Source organism: Odocoileus virginianus, unplaced genomic scaffold (genome assembly GCF_023699985.2).
Source record: "Odocoileus virginianus isolate 20LAN1187 ecotype Illinois unplaced genomic scaffold, Ovbor_1.2 Unplaced_Contig_15, whole genome shotgun sequence".
NCBI lineage: Eukaryota > Metazoa > Chordata > Mammalia > Artiodactyla > Cervidae > Odocoileus > Odocoileus virginianus.
Window position 1 is genome coordinate 246047 of NW_027224332.1, and position 17189 is coordinate 263235.

Here is a 17189-nt window from a genome sequence, read left to right on the forward strand (position 1 = left end):
TTCTTGCTTACCTTCTCTTAAAATTGTTTTCTCTATTATGATATTGCTATGATATGATATCTCTATTATGACATTATGATAAGGCTAACCAAACTATTCAAAGCTACCAAACTTCACAGATTTTGCCAGAAGGCCTACATACAAAAATCTCAACCCCCGTGTTTTTACTTCAATTGCCCAATCACTTTTTGAGACTATTACTCTGTGCTTTCATATACAGGATTGTCATTAAAATTTCAAGAACAAAAGAAATTGAAAATTTTTCTCAATTCTCAAATTTTAATTGTTTCTACTTTCTAACCACTACAAATATTTTAAAATTTACATAAAAATAGTAAATTTCAATGACAAAACAGCAGAAAGTATTTCATGCCCAAATATCAAAATTTATATAATACTGCCCAATATACCAAGAACATATTTTGCTTCAATTAATATTTTTTTAATGTACTTACTACTTATAGTTTGGAAAGAAGAAATTTTAAAAGAAGGAAAAACTTAAAATTTCTATTATTTGTGCCACACTCCATCAGTGGGCACAAGTCTTCATATAAGATGTAGATATAACCTTAAAATTTAGACATAATTTTTTTGCAGTTATCAAACTAACTTGCACTTTTCTGATTTCAAACTAATTCCAAGCTAAGTCTGAAAGTTTCACTATTCTTCTCAAATGTCAAAACTGTCCTGGAAGAAGAGAGGCTTGCCAAATAACTACATCACCTTTGGAAGTCACAAAATTAACCCAATAATAAAAATGTAGCACTGCATTTCCAAACATCAAAGGATATCTCTCCCAGGAAGAGTTATAGTGCTTATCTATAATAAGATGACTTGCATCTCAGTTCGATTCCATGCTTGACTGCACATGTCACACATTTTATTCTGTATCTACAAGTGTAGAGCTTGAAGCAGACTTAAAGAGGTATCTTGGACTTGAACAGAGAATACTTTGAAATCAGTGTACGTTTCACTTTCTGATTTTCTGACAATAATGATACCGTATACACTCTCAGTAAATTTTATTTTCACTATATATTTATCATCACAAATAACTGTTAGAACACTCCTTTGAGATAGCTAGTTATCTCGTCCCCACTTAAAGAAAACTAAGACCTCTAGATGTTAAGTAATTTGCCCAAAGTCACAAACCTAATATATAGTGGAACTAAGATTTGAACTACATGTGACCGACTTTAGAACCTCTATTCAGAGTTACTATTCTCTAATGGTTATAGATTTCATGATTAAAACAAATACAACAAGAAAAAAAGTCAAACTATTAGAGCCCCAGAAACTAAACAAAGTTATCAAAAGTAAATTTACTTCCATTGAAATTTAGCTTTCTTACCACCACTAACAAAAAAAAGGAGAATGAGTACCTCCAAAATCACTGCAGATGGTGACTGCAGCCATGAAATTAAAAGACACTTACTCCTTGGAAGAAAAGCTATGACCAACCTAGACAGCATATTAAAAAGCAGAGACATTACTTTACCAACAAAGGTCCATCTAGTCAAAGCTATGGTTTTCCAGTAGTCATGTATGGATGTGAGAGTTGGACTATAAAGAAAGCTGAGTGCCAAAGAATTGATGCTTTTGAACTGTGGTGTTGGAGAAGACTCTTGAGAGTCCCTTGGACTGCAAGGAGATCCAACCAGTCCATCCTAAAGGAAATCAGCCCTGAATATTCATTGGAAGGACTGATGCTGAAGCTGAAATTCCAATACTTTGGCCACCTGATGGGAAGAAATGACTCAAAGACCCTGATGCTGGGAAAGATTGAAAGTGGGAGGAGAAGGGGATGACAGAGGATGAGATGGTTGGATGGCATCACCAACTCAATGGACATGAGTTTGAGTAAGTTCCAGGAGGGGAAGCCTCCTGGACAGGGAAGCCTGATGTGCTGCAGTCCATGGGGTCGCAAAGAGTCAGACATGACTGATCAACTGAACTGAATCTCATTCACTCCTGAATACATAACTGTTTAATAGAAAGAAGCTAAAATTACTTTGAAAATTAATGACCCAGTTACTTTATAAGCCTTGTAAATTTTGAGCTTAAAAAAAAAACTTTTTGATTAGAGTAGTGCAAAAGATTAACACCAACTTAATCAATATTTTAATGTCTAAGTTATATATACCTAATACTGTAAAGCTAAAGTTCTCAACAAAACTGCAAATAAAACATAGCCACCAATACTTCATCATCTTACCTGTATGCAAACTGATTCTTAAAACTTTAAACCAATACAATACTTTGCTAAGCTTAATTTAATTCTCAATACTTCCCTTAAATTCTATTTTTAATTGGAAAAAAAGTCATTAAAATGACGTTTATTATAGGATATCTGTGAAAATCAATTTTATAAACCATATATGATCATGTTACTCAAAGTTGGCATCACTTTTTTTTTTGCTATGTTTTCTTAGCCAGATTTATTTTAACACAATGGGCTATATTTCTACAGTTAAGATTCACTACTTGTCATGTTTTAAGAAATCAAATAAACACAATTCAATTAGGTATGGGTTTTTCAATACTTCCATAAAGGCAGAAGGGAGAAGCATATAAATTAATTCATTAAAGATAGTCTTTGAAAAGCATATTTTACAATACATTATCTCATGAATTGATCAATTTCTCACCACGAGAAATTATGAAAAGCCTGATTAATTCCAGAGTTTGCATATTTTCACAACTAATCACAGTGCTTTTATTGTACAAAATATGTGTATTTTTTTGTAATCCTATTTACCAATCTAGGCTGTTACAGAAGGATCTTATCCCATGCTGTCATAAAGATGTTCTTCAGAGTTTTTGATTAAAAAAAAAAAAAATTTTTTGGCATCACTTTTAAGACTGAAGACAGACATTTAGGTCTTTGTTATAAATTCTGCAAAACTCCTGGAGAAGACTCTTGAAGGTCCCTTGGACTGCAAGGAGATCAAAGCAATCAATTCTACAGAAAATCGACCCTGAATATTCATTGGAAGGACTGATGCTGAAGTTGAAGCTCCAGTACTTTGGCCACCTGATGCAAAGAGCCGACTCATTGGAAAAGACCCTGATGCTGGGAAAGACTGAAGACAAAAGGAGAAGGGTGGCAGAGGATGAGATGGTTGGATAGCATCACTGACTCAATGGACATGAATTTGAGCAAACTCCAGGATAGTGGAGGACTGAGGAGACTGGTGTGCTATAGTTGATGAGGTCGCAAAGAATCGAACATGACTTCATGACTAAACAACAACTATATATAATGCTGACTGCTGTAATGAATATCCTTGTAGAAAAGCTTTTGTAATTCTGTTTATTTACTTAAAGTGTTAGAACTAGAATAAATGGGTTAGAGGTTACATTTTTTGAAGCTTTTGTAAATATTTCTAAATTATTTTCCTCTATGTGGGTAATATTCATTCATTTTACTCACTTTTGAGGAGTAAAAAAACAGCACCTTGATATTGTTTTGACACAAATGTCTCTGATTTAGTAATCACTAGGAAAATAGTTAAATAAGTTATAGTACAGCCAAACCATGAAATACATTGCAGCTATAGTAAGTATAAATACACCTGTTTGTGCTGACATGGAGGGATGTTCAGATGGTTTTTGGAAAAAAAATAAAGAAAATGAGAAGGTTTAAAAAGTATCATAAGTAGATGTACCCTTTTTTATGTGCATAGAAAAAAGATCTGAAAGAACATATACCAAATTGTTAACTAATACATAGTAGGATTAAGAGAAGATGTTTGGGTGAAAGAGGGGGACAGACATGCAGTTTGTACTTTACTATTGAATTTTTTTCAATAATATGTAAATAAAAATTTTAAGTAACAATATATTATTTATATTATTATACTAGAATCCCTAAAAGTCTTTTTGTGGTGCCTCTGTCTGGCATTATCATCATCATTCAGACCATTTTTAATATTATTATTTTACTCTATGTGATACTATCTTTATTTTATTTAATTTTTTTAGTTCATCAAAATTACACTACATTTTATTCCTATCTACATTTTACTTCTATGCTTCAAGGTTTTAAGAAACTTAAAAAAATAAAAGCAATGAGAATCTTACTTCTGTTTTTTTCAAGTTTTTAAATAAAAACATTCAAAACGACTGGTCTGTGTAGAGACAGGAAAAGAAATGTCTATCCTTCCCATAATATTTTTTTTTAATAAAGAGGAAACTTGTCCACAACTAGACTATTTTATTTTTCCTTGTATATCTTTATTCATCTACTGCTACGTACACCCAGAAGTTCTTGAAGTTATTATCCACAGTTTAATTTGGATGTCAAGATTATTATTGATGGTTGTAAACTAAAGGAAAACACACAAATTTTATATACATAATATGAAATACAGTAACCTATTAAATTGTATCAGGTTTTAGAGGGCGTGGGGAATGAAGTATGCTCTTAAAATGATATATATGGTACTGCCTTTTTAAATAACCAATCTATTAATCTGTTTTGTATCTCTGAAGATGGCTATTAACATGTGTGGGAGTAACTGAATATAGAATACAAACCAGGAGTGATATTTAGTTCATTTCCTACAGCTAGACTCCAAACTTTCCCACGAACACTAGGGGGCAATCCCTGCCACCACAATTCTCGAACTCTTCTCGTACTACGCCTAGAATTGAAGGGGGAGAAAAAAGGAGAAAGTTACTTTTTATACCAAAAATACTAGTTCCATGATGGTTTACCTAGTCTACGGCCAAATGACTGAATGGTTTTTTAGAACATGGAGACTTAAGTATGTGATGCATTCTTTCCTTGGGTTCATGCATGTAGGTAAAAAATGCCTAAAAAATATACAGCAATTTAAAGGGAATTGTCTTCCATAACTGCCACTTACACTAAGAGTACAATGAGAGAATAAGAAATATAGGAAAATTATGAAAAATCATCATAAAAAGAATATAAAAATGCATTGTCAATACAGTACCAAAAACAAAATCACGAAGTATTTACTACGGGTAAAGCTTTAGTCATTGGGAGGCAGCACAGTCTACTGAAAGAAGTGTGGGCTTTAAAATCAGATAGACTTGAGTTCAAATCTAGTTAACCATTCATTAATTGTACAACCTTGGGCAAATCACTTAACCTCTCTGACTTTGAGAATCCCTATAAGATAAAAGGGAATAAAGGTTGTGAGAATCAAATGTGATTACTTGTGTAAAGAGCCTAATATAATATCTATCACATTATGCCAATATTCAATACATTCCCAAAGCACATCCTATACTTGGCATTGCAGAAATCATCTCCCACCAGTCCAGAGGAAAAATAATGCATGTATAAAAATATTATCAAAAAATAAAAGGCAAAGTAACGCAAGAAGTGTATTAGTCTCAAAGTATAATGGGACATTACAGAAGGGAAAGATCATATATAACATATTATCTTGATTATGAGAAGCATATTAAAATCACTTTAATATTTACCATTTAATAAATGCATATTACAATGAATGTATATGTTTAATATTTTCTTTGCCAAAAATCCTATTACATCAACAGTACATGTAGCAATATAGATAGTACATTATAATTAAGAAAATAAGGTAACAGGAAATTAGAAATTTCATGGATCAACAAGTATTCAGATACAATTCAAATGATAGATAAAATTCTGATATGCATAGAGGGTGGTCAGTAAGGGAAGCAGGCATTAGAGATTGAGGGATTTACAAAAGCAAAGAGCAGATATAAGCATGAAAATTTTCAAACTCTGGTTAACAGTATAATTTAGCCAAAACATATAATACATGCTAGAAGTCATCAAAATATAAAATTGGAAACATGAGATCTTTGGAGACAGACTGAAATTCAGGAAAAGTCTGCTTACTTACATTACTTCCCAATTGGGTAGTATTTCATTGATCCAAATTACCATTGCACTTGCAATACTTTCTTCCTGTTTAAACCTTTCTTTCATTATTTTTTTCCTTTTATGTGCTTCTTTAATTTCTGTTTTAAACAAGTAAAAATTATTTCAACATAAAACAGCCAAATCAAAATGCCCTTCTCTTTCTACCGAAGTCTACAAAAGAGACCTTCACATAAAGAATACTCTGGTAAAAGGAAGGAAGAATGGAAATGAAGAAGGGAAGAAAGGAAAAAGGAGAAAGAGGAAAGGAGGGAAAGAGGGAAAAGAGAAAAACATGAACTTGATTAACATAAGTTAAAAATAGCTTCTTCTACAAAAATGGATGGAACAAAGCTCAAAAAAAAATAATTTAAATAGATTACTATATCACATAGTCTACTTATACTTAATCAATGAAGTAAAATTTCTCATGAATTAACTATGTAAAAATAAACAACTGTGAGCAACTAACCAATACCATTTTTTCATACAACGGGTTTATGAATTTCTTCACATAAAACAACATGACAGCGACTTCCCTGTTGATTCAGTGGTTAAGACTCTGAACTTCCAATGCACAAGGTGTGGGTTTGATCCCCAGTCAGGGAACTGAGATCTCACTTGCCATGTGGCACAGAAAACAAAAATAAAAACCCACATGACATTGAAAAATGATATTGCCATGGTACTATTACAGTGACCCTTTCTTTTACTATGATGTTTCAGTTTACTAATTACATGGAAATTTTAAAATCCTCCTAACACACATACATACACCTAATACCACTCTGAAGATCCGGAGTCACAATTCTGGAATAAGAGATGCCCCCCAAATAGAGAAGTACATTACACGAAGAATGAATGAAGTTTAGAACCAGTAGGACTTCAGAGGTTAGCTGGCTAAACTGTTTTCTAATTGTGTTTCACACATGACTCACAAACCATCTTAAGGGGGCAAGTAAATAGCTCCACGTTTTTTTATTTATGTATTCAGATTCTAAGTGTTGACTGAAGGGCATGAAAAACCCAGATGTAGTCAACTGCCCCCTCCTCCACCCTTCTTCCCCAACACACACAAACATTTCACAGATGAGGAAAATTAAGATTTATTTAGAGTATCACATCCAGGAAGCATAAAACAAGATTAAAGCTTTGACCTTTTGACTTCCCAATTCAATGTTACTTCTATCATATCATATGGCTGGTGCTAAGACACTTCAGTCGTGTCGACTCTGTGTGACCCCATAGACGGAAGCCCACCAGGCTCCCCCATCCCTGGGATTCTCCGGGCAAGAATACTGGAGTGGGTTGCCATTTCCTTCTCCAATGCATGAAAGGGAAAAGTGAAAGGGAAGTCGCTCAGTCATGTCCAACTCTTAGCGACCCCATGGACTGCAGCCTACCAGGTTCCTCCATCCATGGGATTTTCCAGGCAAGAGTACTGGAGTGGGGTGCCATTGCCTTCTCCGATCATATTGTTAGGTTCATCTAATTTATCAATAATCATCTTAAACATTAATCAAATAGTAATGTCAATGTTAAGAGTCGATTAAAATTTGTTGGGTATACTAGAAGTATTTTAAATTGTATAGTAAAATAAACGTAACCAATGTTTACATAATTATGCCTTCTAAAAAGATTGTGCCACAAAGCAGAAGTGTATATTATTATAATATTTGATTCACTTAAGTCAAAGGAAAAAATATCAGTTGTTAATAAAGCTTATGCCAAAAAATATAGCCAACTGTGTAATATTTTCTAAAAATGTACCCTGAACTAACAATACTTAGGTAAGTAAGTATTGCTAAATCATCCTTATGTTTTATTTTTGGTTGGAAGAGAAAATGAATAAATATGTGAATTTATACACATAAGAATATACACTTCTGTGCCTGTCAAAATGACATAACTGGGACTTGAGAGAAACTTCATAAGTCATGAAACTTCATAAGTCACTTTTTACTTCCAAATCATATTCCCATAACCTATAGAAAGTTACTGCAAAATGTCAAAATTCTTAAATTATAAAATATCAAAAGCCTAGTGAAAAAACAAATTTCATGAATGGATTCATGAATAAATATATAAATATATATAAAATATATATGTATAATAAATATATAAACCTTCATTTATAAATTAAAGTACTAGTAGTCCCAGGTTTATGATGCAATTATGTCTCTCATAGATAGATAGTCTGCGGCCTTTCTCCTCATACTAGTTTTGTAAAAGTATTTAAAAAAACTATGATTCTTGTATGACATTTTATTTCTCTTTAAACAAATTTAGTCAGCATCATCTTAAAGACAGATTTGGTCAATTTCACCATTTGCCATCCTGTTGAAATGAATTTACTAGGAAATGAATTTCGTACTAACATCAATAAATAAAATATATCACCTGGAGTTAAATTTTATACCTCGTTTTTTAGCCTCAGCCACCATCTCATCATATTCTTGTCGGTGACGTAAAGCCTCTTCCACAGATTTGGCAGGAAGATTTCTGAGGAAAAACAAAATTTAAGTTAATTTTTTAAAGACTAACTTAAGTTTACTGATCTACTTTCTTTATATAGCCAGATACAAAAGAATTTCTAACTTAATTTTCACATTTCATACAATAAGAAAGTATAAGGTCAGAACTCTGCATTTTAGAGAAGAATCAGAATCCAGGTTGCTAATATTTGTTATATATATCAAATATCATATATATTTGTTTATATGTCATTTAAACATGTTTGGTTTTAGCCAATAACTCTAGCTTATTTGTTAAACTCACTATAGTTTATTTTTTAGTCAACTTTTTTGAGGTATAATTTCACCCAACAAAATGGACATACATATTTTAAGACTACTGTTTGATGAGTTTTGACAGATGTATATATCTGTGCAAAAAATGCATCAATCAAGATATAGAATGTTCCCATAAATCCACAGTTAGTTTTTGACCCCTTTACACTTAATACTTACCAAACTCCTACCTTAAGCAATCACATATCTGATTCGATCACTATAGATTAATTAGTCTCTAATAAAGAATTTCGTATAGATTCTTTTGTGCCTGGCTTCTTTTGCTCAGCGTATTTTTGATATTCATCCACTTTGTCCTGTGTATTAGTAATGATTTCTTTTAATTGGTGAGTACTGTTCCATTTACCCATGTGGATGGACATTTAGACTGTTTCCAGTTAGGGGCTACTATGAATAAAAGCTACTATAAATATTCAAGTGTGGCTATCTGCATTCATTTCTCTTGGCAAATAAGTAGGAGTATTTATATGCTTTCCACTTTATTAGAGATTTAACATAACATTCTAAATAAAATTTTGATAATCCATTACTCACTTGCATATATTATATTTTGGTTTATAAAATCAATGGCTTCACAGAGGCATGATTTAGATATATGACTACACAAAATGAAATATATTTGAGTATTACCACATATCCAAATATGTCATAATAATGTCCAGTTTTTAGAACCAGTTTTTTAAATGATTTTCAACAGGCTAGGTGGGGAAAGGTATGTGACAAACTTTCAAATTATATATTCTACTTCTTGCCATCTCAGGTTAAGATTCCTTAGATATGTTGTAGCTGCTGCTGCTGCTAAGTCACTTCAGTCGTGTCTGACTCTGTGCGACCCCACAGACAGCAGCCCACCAGGCTCCCCTGTCCCTGGGATTCTTCAGGCAAGAACACTGGAGTGGGTTGCCATTTCCTTCTCCAATGCGTGAAAGTGAAAAGTGAAAGTGAAGTCGCTCAGTCATGTCCAACTCTTCGCGACCCCATGGACCACAGCCTACCAGGCTCCTCCATCCATTGGATTTTCCAGGCAAGAGTACTGGAGTGGGGTGCCATTGCCTTCTCCTATGTTGTAGCAAGAAGGAATAAAAGTTAAGATTTCTGCTTCAGACCATAATGGAATAAGAGAGATCAGGTTTATCTTCTTGCCTTAATTAATTAGAAAAACAAATAAAATACATTAAACTACAGTTTAAGATGCTGGACCATAGGCAGCACAAGACCATACTCCTTATGAAAAAGGAAACAAGGTAACCCTGCAGATGCCTGACCTTACTCCCTGGAGTTTCCAGGTCTCAGTGCTGGGAGGAAGTGCCAAAACAGGGCCCACCAGTCTTGCTGAGTGAGAAAACTTAGAGTATCAGACAGAATTTGAGTAACTGTGTACCAGAGAGAAGGCAGCTGGGGAGGCTTTGGCTGAACACTGAACTATGTATGTGTGTGATTAAACTATAGTGGCCAGAGAAAGAAACACCAGAAAGAAATAGGTAGAACATTTTCAAAATCACACTGGACTGGGCCATCAAAGTAGAGAGATCTCCTAATAGGGTATTCAATAGAATCCTTAGGGCACTGCCTCAGTAGTAAGGATAAATTATAAATCAGCCTTACACCAATGGCTGTTCTGGAAGCACTCTAACAATGATTAGATCAAAAGGATCAAAGCAATTCCATACCACACCAAAACATATTTATTTAAAGGAATACAAACAAGTCCAATACCCAACCATGTAAAAACACAATATCTGGTATCCAATAAAAATTATCAGGGATGTAAAGAATCAGGAAAATAAAAGCCATATTAAGAAGAAAAATCAATCAGCTGAAATAGGGCAAAAATGTCAGATAACAAGATTAGAACTCAAGGATGATAAACCTGTTATAAACATACTCAAGAAGAAGAAGAAAGTAACATGATAAGAGAAATTCAAGATCCAAATCCAATGTCTACAGATGAAAATTTCTAGAATGATAAATTCAAAAGATAGGACTAACAGAAAATTATATACTACAGAAGAAAAAGTAAGTGAACTTAAAGATGTAGCAATATAAAACTGTACAGAGAGAGAAGAAACCCCACCCCCTCAAAAAAACCCAAACATAAATGAGCTATGGGACATGGAAAAATATCAAGTAACATATGTTTAATGTACATCTCAGAAGAAAGGAGGGAGAGCAGAACAAAAAGCTGTTGAAGAAATAGACTAAAATTTTACCAAAATCAATAGAAAACTATAAATGCAGAGATACATTAAGCTCAATAAATCCCAAACAGGTAGAACATGAAGAAAACCACACCAAAGCATTCCATAATCTAATTCATGAAAATCACACAGAACAAAGTCTTTTTTAAACGCATTCAGAAGTAAAAGAATTCACTGCAGGCTGAAAAAGTCAACAGACTTGAAAGAAATGAAAAAGCCTTTAAGGATCACTTAAAGGATGAGGCAGGTGAGAAGGAGAAATAGGATAACTGCATTCCAAATGAGGGTAATAATGAGAAGACATGGCTTAAAAGAAAAGTTTAATTATAAAAGAGTAAGGTGTAAAGAAATATTTATCCCAAACACTGTTTAGAACAAAACCTTTTGCATTGTATTTTTATAAACTTCTTCTAGAAGGAAGTTACCATTCTTGGTTAAAATCTTAATCTATTTTGGATGAATTTTTAAAAGTTTAAGAAAGGTCTGGGAATTTGGCTATTACCTACCCAGCTGTCAGTCAGTCAAGAGTCTAAAGGTCTTTAGTCAGTATTCTTTACCTAGCCAGGTATTCTTTCCTTGCTTATCTAAGCACTCTCTGAATTGGCCTTGTTCATTCACCTGGCAGCAAGACTGAAATATTAATAAAACTTTGACATGGACTCATAACCAAAAACTTTTTTTAATACTAATGAACAATGAATATGGACATATTTACCAAAGCCTTAAAAAAAAAAAAAAAGAGTACTGGGATCACAATCTTTAGTATGAAGAAATGTAACAAGAATAAAAAAATAATGTACTTATATGTTCAGCTTTTCTCCTCTCATATTATCTAAAAACATGTTCAACCTCTACCTGTTTAGTTCCAGATTTTTTATTACACTCATCAGGATAATGGGTGGAAAAAACTGCAGACTAGGAATGTAACTTTAAATAAAGTTAGGAGTTTGTATACTGGAAGGAAAGAGAAATCTAGAAGAAAAGTTTAGGTCCAGAGAGCCTAAGAAGGAAAAAAAGGGGTTAAGGACCAAGTAGTCTTGGTTTAGGGATGGTGTGCTTTGTCTGATAACAAATCAGAGACTTTATTTTGAAGAACAGCAGCTTTGTAGAAAGCTAAGACGGGAAGGACAAAAATGGAAATGGGAAGAATTCAAGATTTTTTCCTGGGTATTAAGGATATATATATATATATTTGGGTTTTTTTTTTTTTCCTTTTTTTTTGGTCGCATCATAGAGCGTGTGGGATCTTAGCTTCTTGACCAGGGATCAAACCCACATCCTCTGCAGCGGTGGGCAGTCTTAACTACTGGACCACTAAAGTCTCAAAAATATACTCTTAATAACAGTAAACCAATTGGTTGATAGTAATTGCATGGCAAAAAAGACAAATATATCTTAAGTGCATATTAAATGTAAAGAAACAAAAACTAACTGCTCTATCATGTGAAGGCAAGACAGAGCAGGGGTGGGCAAAATAAGTGAAGGGGATTAAGAAGCACAAATCTCTGGAGAAGGAAATGGCAACCCACTCCAGTATTCTTGCCTGAAAAAGTCCATGGACAGAAAAGCCTGGCAGGCTATAGTCCATGGGCTTACATGACTGAGCACACATGCATGAGGGTGGAGGGAGATGGGTTGGTAGCAATAAACTGGTAGAACTTAAAAAAAAAAAGAAATACAAATCTCTAGTTATATAATAAATAATTCACAGGGATATAACATAAGAAATATGTCAATAATACTGCAATAACTTTGTATCAGGATGATGGATGGTTATTGTTCTCTGGATCATTTCATAACATATATAAAAGTGTCAAACCATTATGCAGTACATCTGAAATATAACACTGTACATCAGCTATATTTCAATTAAAAAAAAGATAAGGCAGAGGAAGGCTGACACAGTAACAGATATATTATGTTATATATATTTTATATTTCATACACTGGCTCATAGAGACTTATAGAAAACATGCATAAATCTTGGAGATGAACAATTCTTCCTTGTTTATGTTAGGATTCATCACTGGGATTAAAAAGAACTTTTAAAAACCAATTTCTTTAGTTTATTGATACATTTTAAATGAAATACTAATAAGAAAAATTAAATTTAAGGTCAAAATACAAACAGTGTGCCTGATGAGAAATACTTACGATGGTCGATCCTCAAGAATCAGGGCAGTGGTAGAAAGTGGCTCAAATTCAAAATTCTTTCGCCTTGAAGACTGAGGTGGTGGTTTATAGGCTCTCCCTGTCCTTGCTTCATATTCCTAGAGTAGATAAAAATATACATATGCAGTGACTTTTCCAATTAAATCTGTATCATTTAAGATATTACGCTATAGTAAGGAATACATACAATTCATACATTAATTTGGTAAAAATATCAGATAAGCAAAAAAGTCACTTTTTTGCCCTGAAGCAATCTAAACAATTAATTTATGCAATATATAAAGTATGAAAGTATGTTAAAAGAGGGGAAGGTACAATGTACTAATTAGGTAAGGTTTAGGAAGATTTTCTTGTTTGCATTCTATGGTATCAGTTTCCAGTTTCCAAGTCTATGATATCACTTTCATTATTCAAAGTCCAGCTTTGAATAATCTACATCAGATAAGCCTACTTTCTAAACTTTCAGCCAGATCAATGATAAAAATATTGACACAAGAAACAGATAATCCTGTTTTAATGCTCTGAAGATCTCTTTCAAGTGTGACACTGAACCCCTAATCATACTGGTTTTGGATTTCAACATACTCTGAATCTCACTACTATAAATCTACCCACTTATTTTAAACTGAAACAACAATTCACCAACATATCTTACCCAAAAAAAGGCCAAAGACTCAAATATTTCACTAAAATTTTAAAAACTGTTACTATGGTATTTTCTCATTCAACTGAATTGATAATTCTCTTAAAAGAAATGAAGTTGGTTTAACATGATATGTTTTTGTTGGACATATTTAAATTTCTACATTTGAGCATTTTTTCATAAATGTTCACAAGCTTCTGCTAAAATTTCTAGAAAGTTTCAGATCAATACCAAAATTGTGACTCATAATTTCCAGAACCCACATTATTCCCTTTCTAAAACAAAAAGAAATCTAGTATTTGATCATCTCCAGATAATAAATATATTTTTCATGGTATTTTCAATGGTTACTTATGAGTATATCTTCAAGTTCACTGTCAGATAAAGACATTAACTCAAATGAAGAAAATGAAATGCACTTAAAGTGATCAAGTGTTTCTCTTATTAACTAGCTGTTTTCCTACCATGGCATATAATTCTTTTAAATTACTATTTTTTCTAACTCGAAAACTGATTCTCACTACTGAATCTGATGGCTGCAAAGTACAAACGATGGTTCCATCCCTCTTAAAAATCTGATAATCTTGTTGAAGCTTCATCTTATTTGATATTACTTTAAAAAACAATTTATGATGTCAATCATTTTCTATAAACTTCAAGCTTTACTTCTGGTTTCTGCCACTGTTTACAATGGTTTGTACTATTCTTTTTTTTTTTAACACTTTTTTTTAATGTGCACCATTTTATACTGAATTCATTACAATACTGTTTCTGTTTTATGTTTGGGTTTTTTGGCCACCAGGCAAATGGTATCTTACCTCCCAGACCAGGGATTGAACCTGCACTCCTTGCCTTGTAAGGCGAAGCCTTAGCCACTGGACTGACAAGGAAGTCCCTAAACTATTCTTTTATAACTGTCTTTAATTCTACATCTCCTCTTCCTTCCACCAAATCTAAGCTGTTAGTCTGAGAGTTCCTTTGCATGACTGCATTGGATTTTTAGAGACTTCTTTCTCAAATTATTTAGAACTTTGTATGTTCATTTTTACTAACTCCCATCTCAAAGAACTGTACAGCCTTTCAGTGTCAAAAACAATGGAGTCACTCATTTCTTTTTTGTTTTCAAAATTTTCTAATATCTAGGATATACATGTTATTATGATCAACATTTCTTTTCTTCATTACAAACTCAAGTGTAATCCCCTTTTCTGCTAATGTTTTTCTTATTAAAAACCATACATGCTAATACATATGAGGTTTGTTATCACTTACATGGCACTTTGTTTTCCTACAATGTGACCTGGACTCACTGCCAGACAGAATGCAATGAATACTACCCAATAAAGCATGTTCCATGCAAACAAATGCCAGTACACAGACAGTAAAATAAAACTCCTAAGTCAACATATTAAAAATAACAACTAGCATTTACTGACACTGACAACATACCACACAGTGTTTTAAACACTTAACACATTTAATTCTTGAAACAACCTTGTGAGGCACCTAACTCACAGCAGAGGAAACTGAGGCACAAAGATGATATTAGCAGACAGTCAAGTAGCTATCTATAATAATTTAAAATGATGAGATAAATGAAATCATTTAGTGAGAGGCTAACAGGGAACTTTAAAATGGGAGGCTGAAGCTAACAATACCTCAGTCACCAATCCATCTACACATTATTTTAAAAGACCACCAGACAGTATGCGTTTCCTGATGCAATGTGAAGTACATATCATCATTCTTGAAGTATTCTTGCCAAAAGAAAAATCAAACAAATATGATTAAGTCCCTAGAACTGTACTCTCCAATATGGTAGTCAAAAGACATGATAACCAAATAAGTCATATTATGGTCAAATATACATAGAAAAACATCAAGGAATTTGAACAATTAAGTTTCCCTCTGGAGGGTTGGACTAGAAGGGCACTTGTCTTACTTTACTCAGTGTTGTCTGACTTTTCTTACAAGAAATAAAGTAGCTTATTTATGAGAGGCCATTTTGTATAAAGTTACTGTGGATCACTGACAAAGATTTTACTTAAGAGCTGGGATCAGAACTTAGGCAAAAATGATAGGCATTAATTAGACAGAAAGACTTGGAAAGAACAGGTGAGGGGGAACAAGCAAAAGTGTGGATTAGGGAAATATTAATCTCAATGAATATGAAAAAGGATGGGAAATAATGTATAGACTAAATTACAGGGCCTTTCACTGGCAAAAATACTTGGAATTCATGCTGAGCAAACTGGAAAGCCACTAAAGACAGAACAAAAGGTGAAATCTTTTATTAAAAATTAACTAAGTACATGTTTAATATAAAAGGCAACACAAAAGCAAGTTCACCAATATCATTTATGTATTCACCTTACAAAGGAGCTTTATACAGAATTGTCACTCAGATATTTTTCACATGAGAAGAAGAAAGAATTTATATTTGAGTACTTCCTATCACAGATGTTTAGTATAAAAATGCTTTAAATTTCTAGAGGGTGATTTTTTTTAAAAGCTTAAAACATGGTATTAATCCATCCTCATCTGAAAATAGGATAGATTTATACATTTTTAATGATGCAAATATTTGCCAAATAAAGGTGCTAGTCTAACATGATTAAAAGTACAAATTGTATAAGAAATAGTAAAATATCAAATATCAGTACTTTCAAAAGTAATCACAAAGTGATATCAAATACATTTAAGCAAATGAATTAGACCACAGGACTAATATTCCGTATATTTACATCTCTATAACAACAATTCTCTATAACTTTGGTTTCTGTTTGACCAAGAGTACCAGTCAGAGACTAACCTGCTCCACCACTCTCTTAGCTACACCTTTCTCCATGTGTGGGCTTCATCTGGAGACTGGCTTGTTGATCAGAGAAATGACTGTAGCAATGCCAACTGTCACATCCTTAGAGCACAACTTTCAAAGATCCTCTAGCTGTTCTTCTAACAGCAACTTTCACAAAAGAAAAACAAAGTACCCTTCCTGGAAGGTCCCAGTAAACACTTCATTCAACATGCAATCACAATGACCTAAGAAATAAGCTTTATCAGTGAATTAAAGTTAATCAGGGCCTATTGCTGTAGCTGAGGAAAATCACATAATTCTTAAATCACTCAATTCGAGGACAACAGAGAGAGAGAATAGTGTTCAAGTTATTGATATGTAGTTGATATCCACAAGACATCATTTAAAAATACAACCAAATAGTACATCATGGGGAGATTCCTGAAGCCATTTTCACTTTAAATCCATGTGTGTCATGTCATAAAAATCCCCTGTATATTCCTTCCATAGAAGTTTAATAATGTGGAGAAGGAAATGGCAACCCACTCCAGTATTCTTGCCTGGAAAAGTCCATGGACAGAGGAGCCTGGCGGGCTGAAGTCCATGGGATTACATGACTGAGCATGTGTGCACGAGGGTGGAGGGAGATGGGTTGGTAGCAATAAAGTGGTAGAACTAAAAAAAA

General features: G+C 33.2%; 1 protein-coding gene across 6 annotated transcripts in view; it reads right to left on the bottom strand.

The window, feature by feature from the left end:
* Positions 1-17189, bottom strand: part of TBC1D12 (TBC1 domain family member 12) — a 119175-nt gene that overhangs the window by 20244 nt on the left and 81742 nt on the right. For all 6 annotated transcript variants that reach the window (XM_070464121.1, XM_070464117.1, XM_070464118.1 and 3 more), the window contains 4 exons: positions 13047-13162; positions 8304-8386; positions 5868-5985; positions 4540-4646 (listed from right to left, as the gene is read on the bottom strand). In XM_070464121.1, the coding sequence (XP_070320222.1) occupies positions 4540-4646; positions 5868-5985; positions 8304-8328 (250 nt within the window). In that variant the 5' untranslated portion in view covers positions 8329-8386; positions 13047-13162. The remainder of the gene's footprint in view (positions 1-4539; positions 4647-5867; positions 5986-8303; positions 8387-13046; positions 13163-17189) is intronic.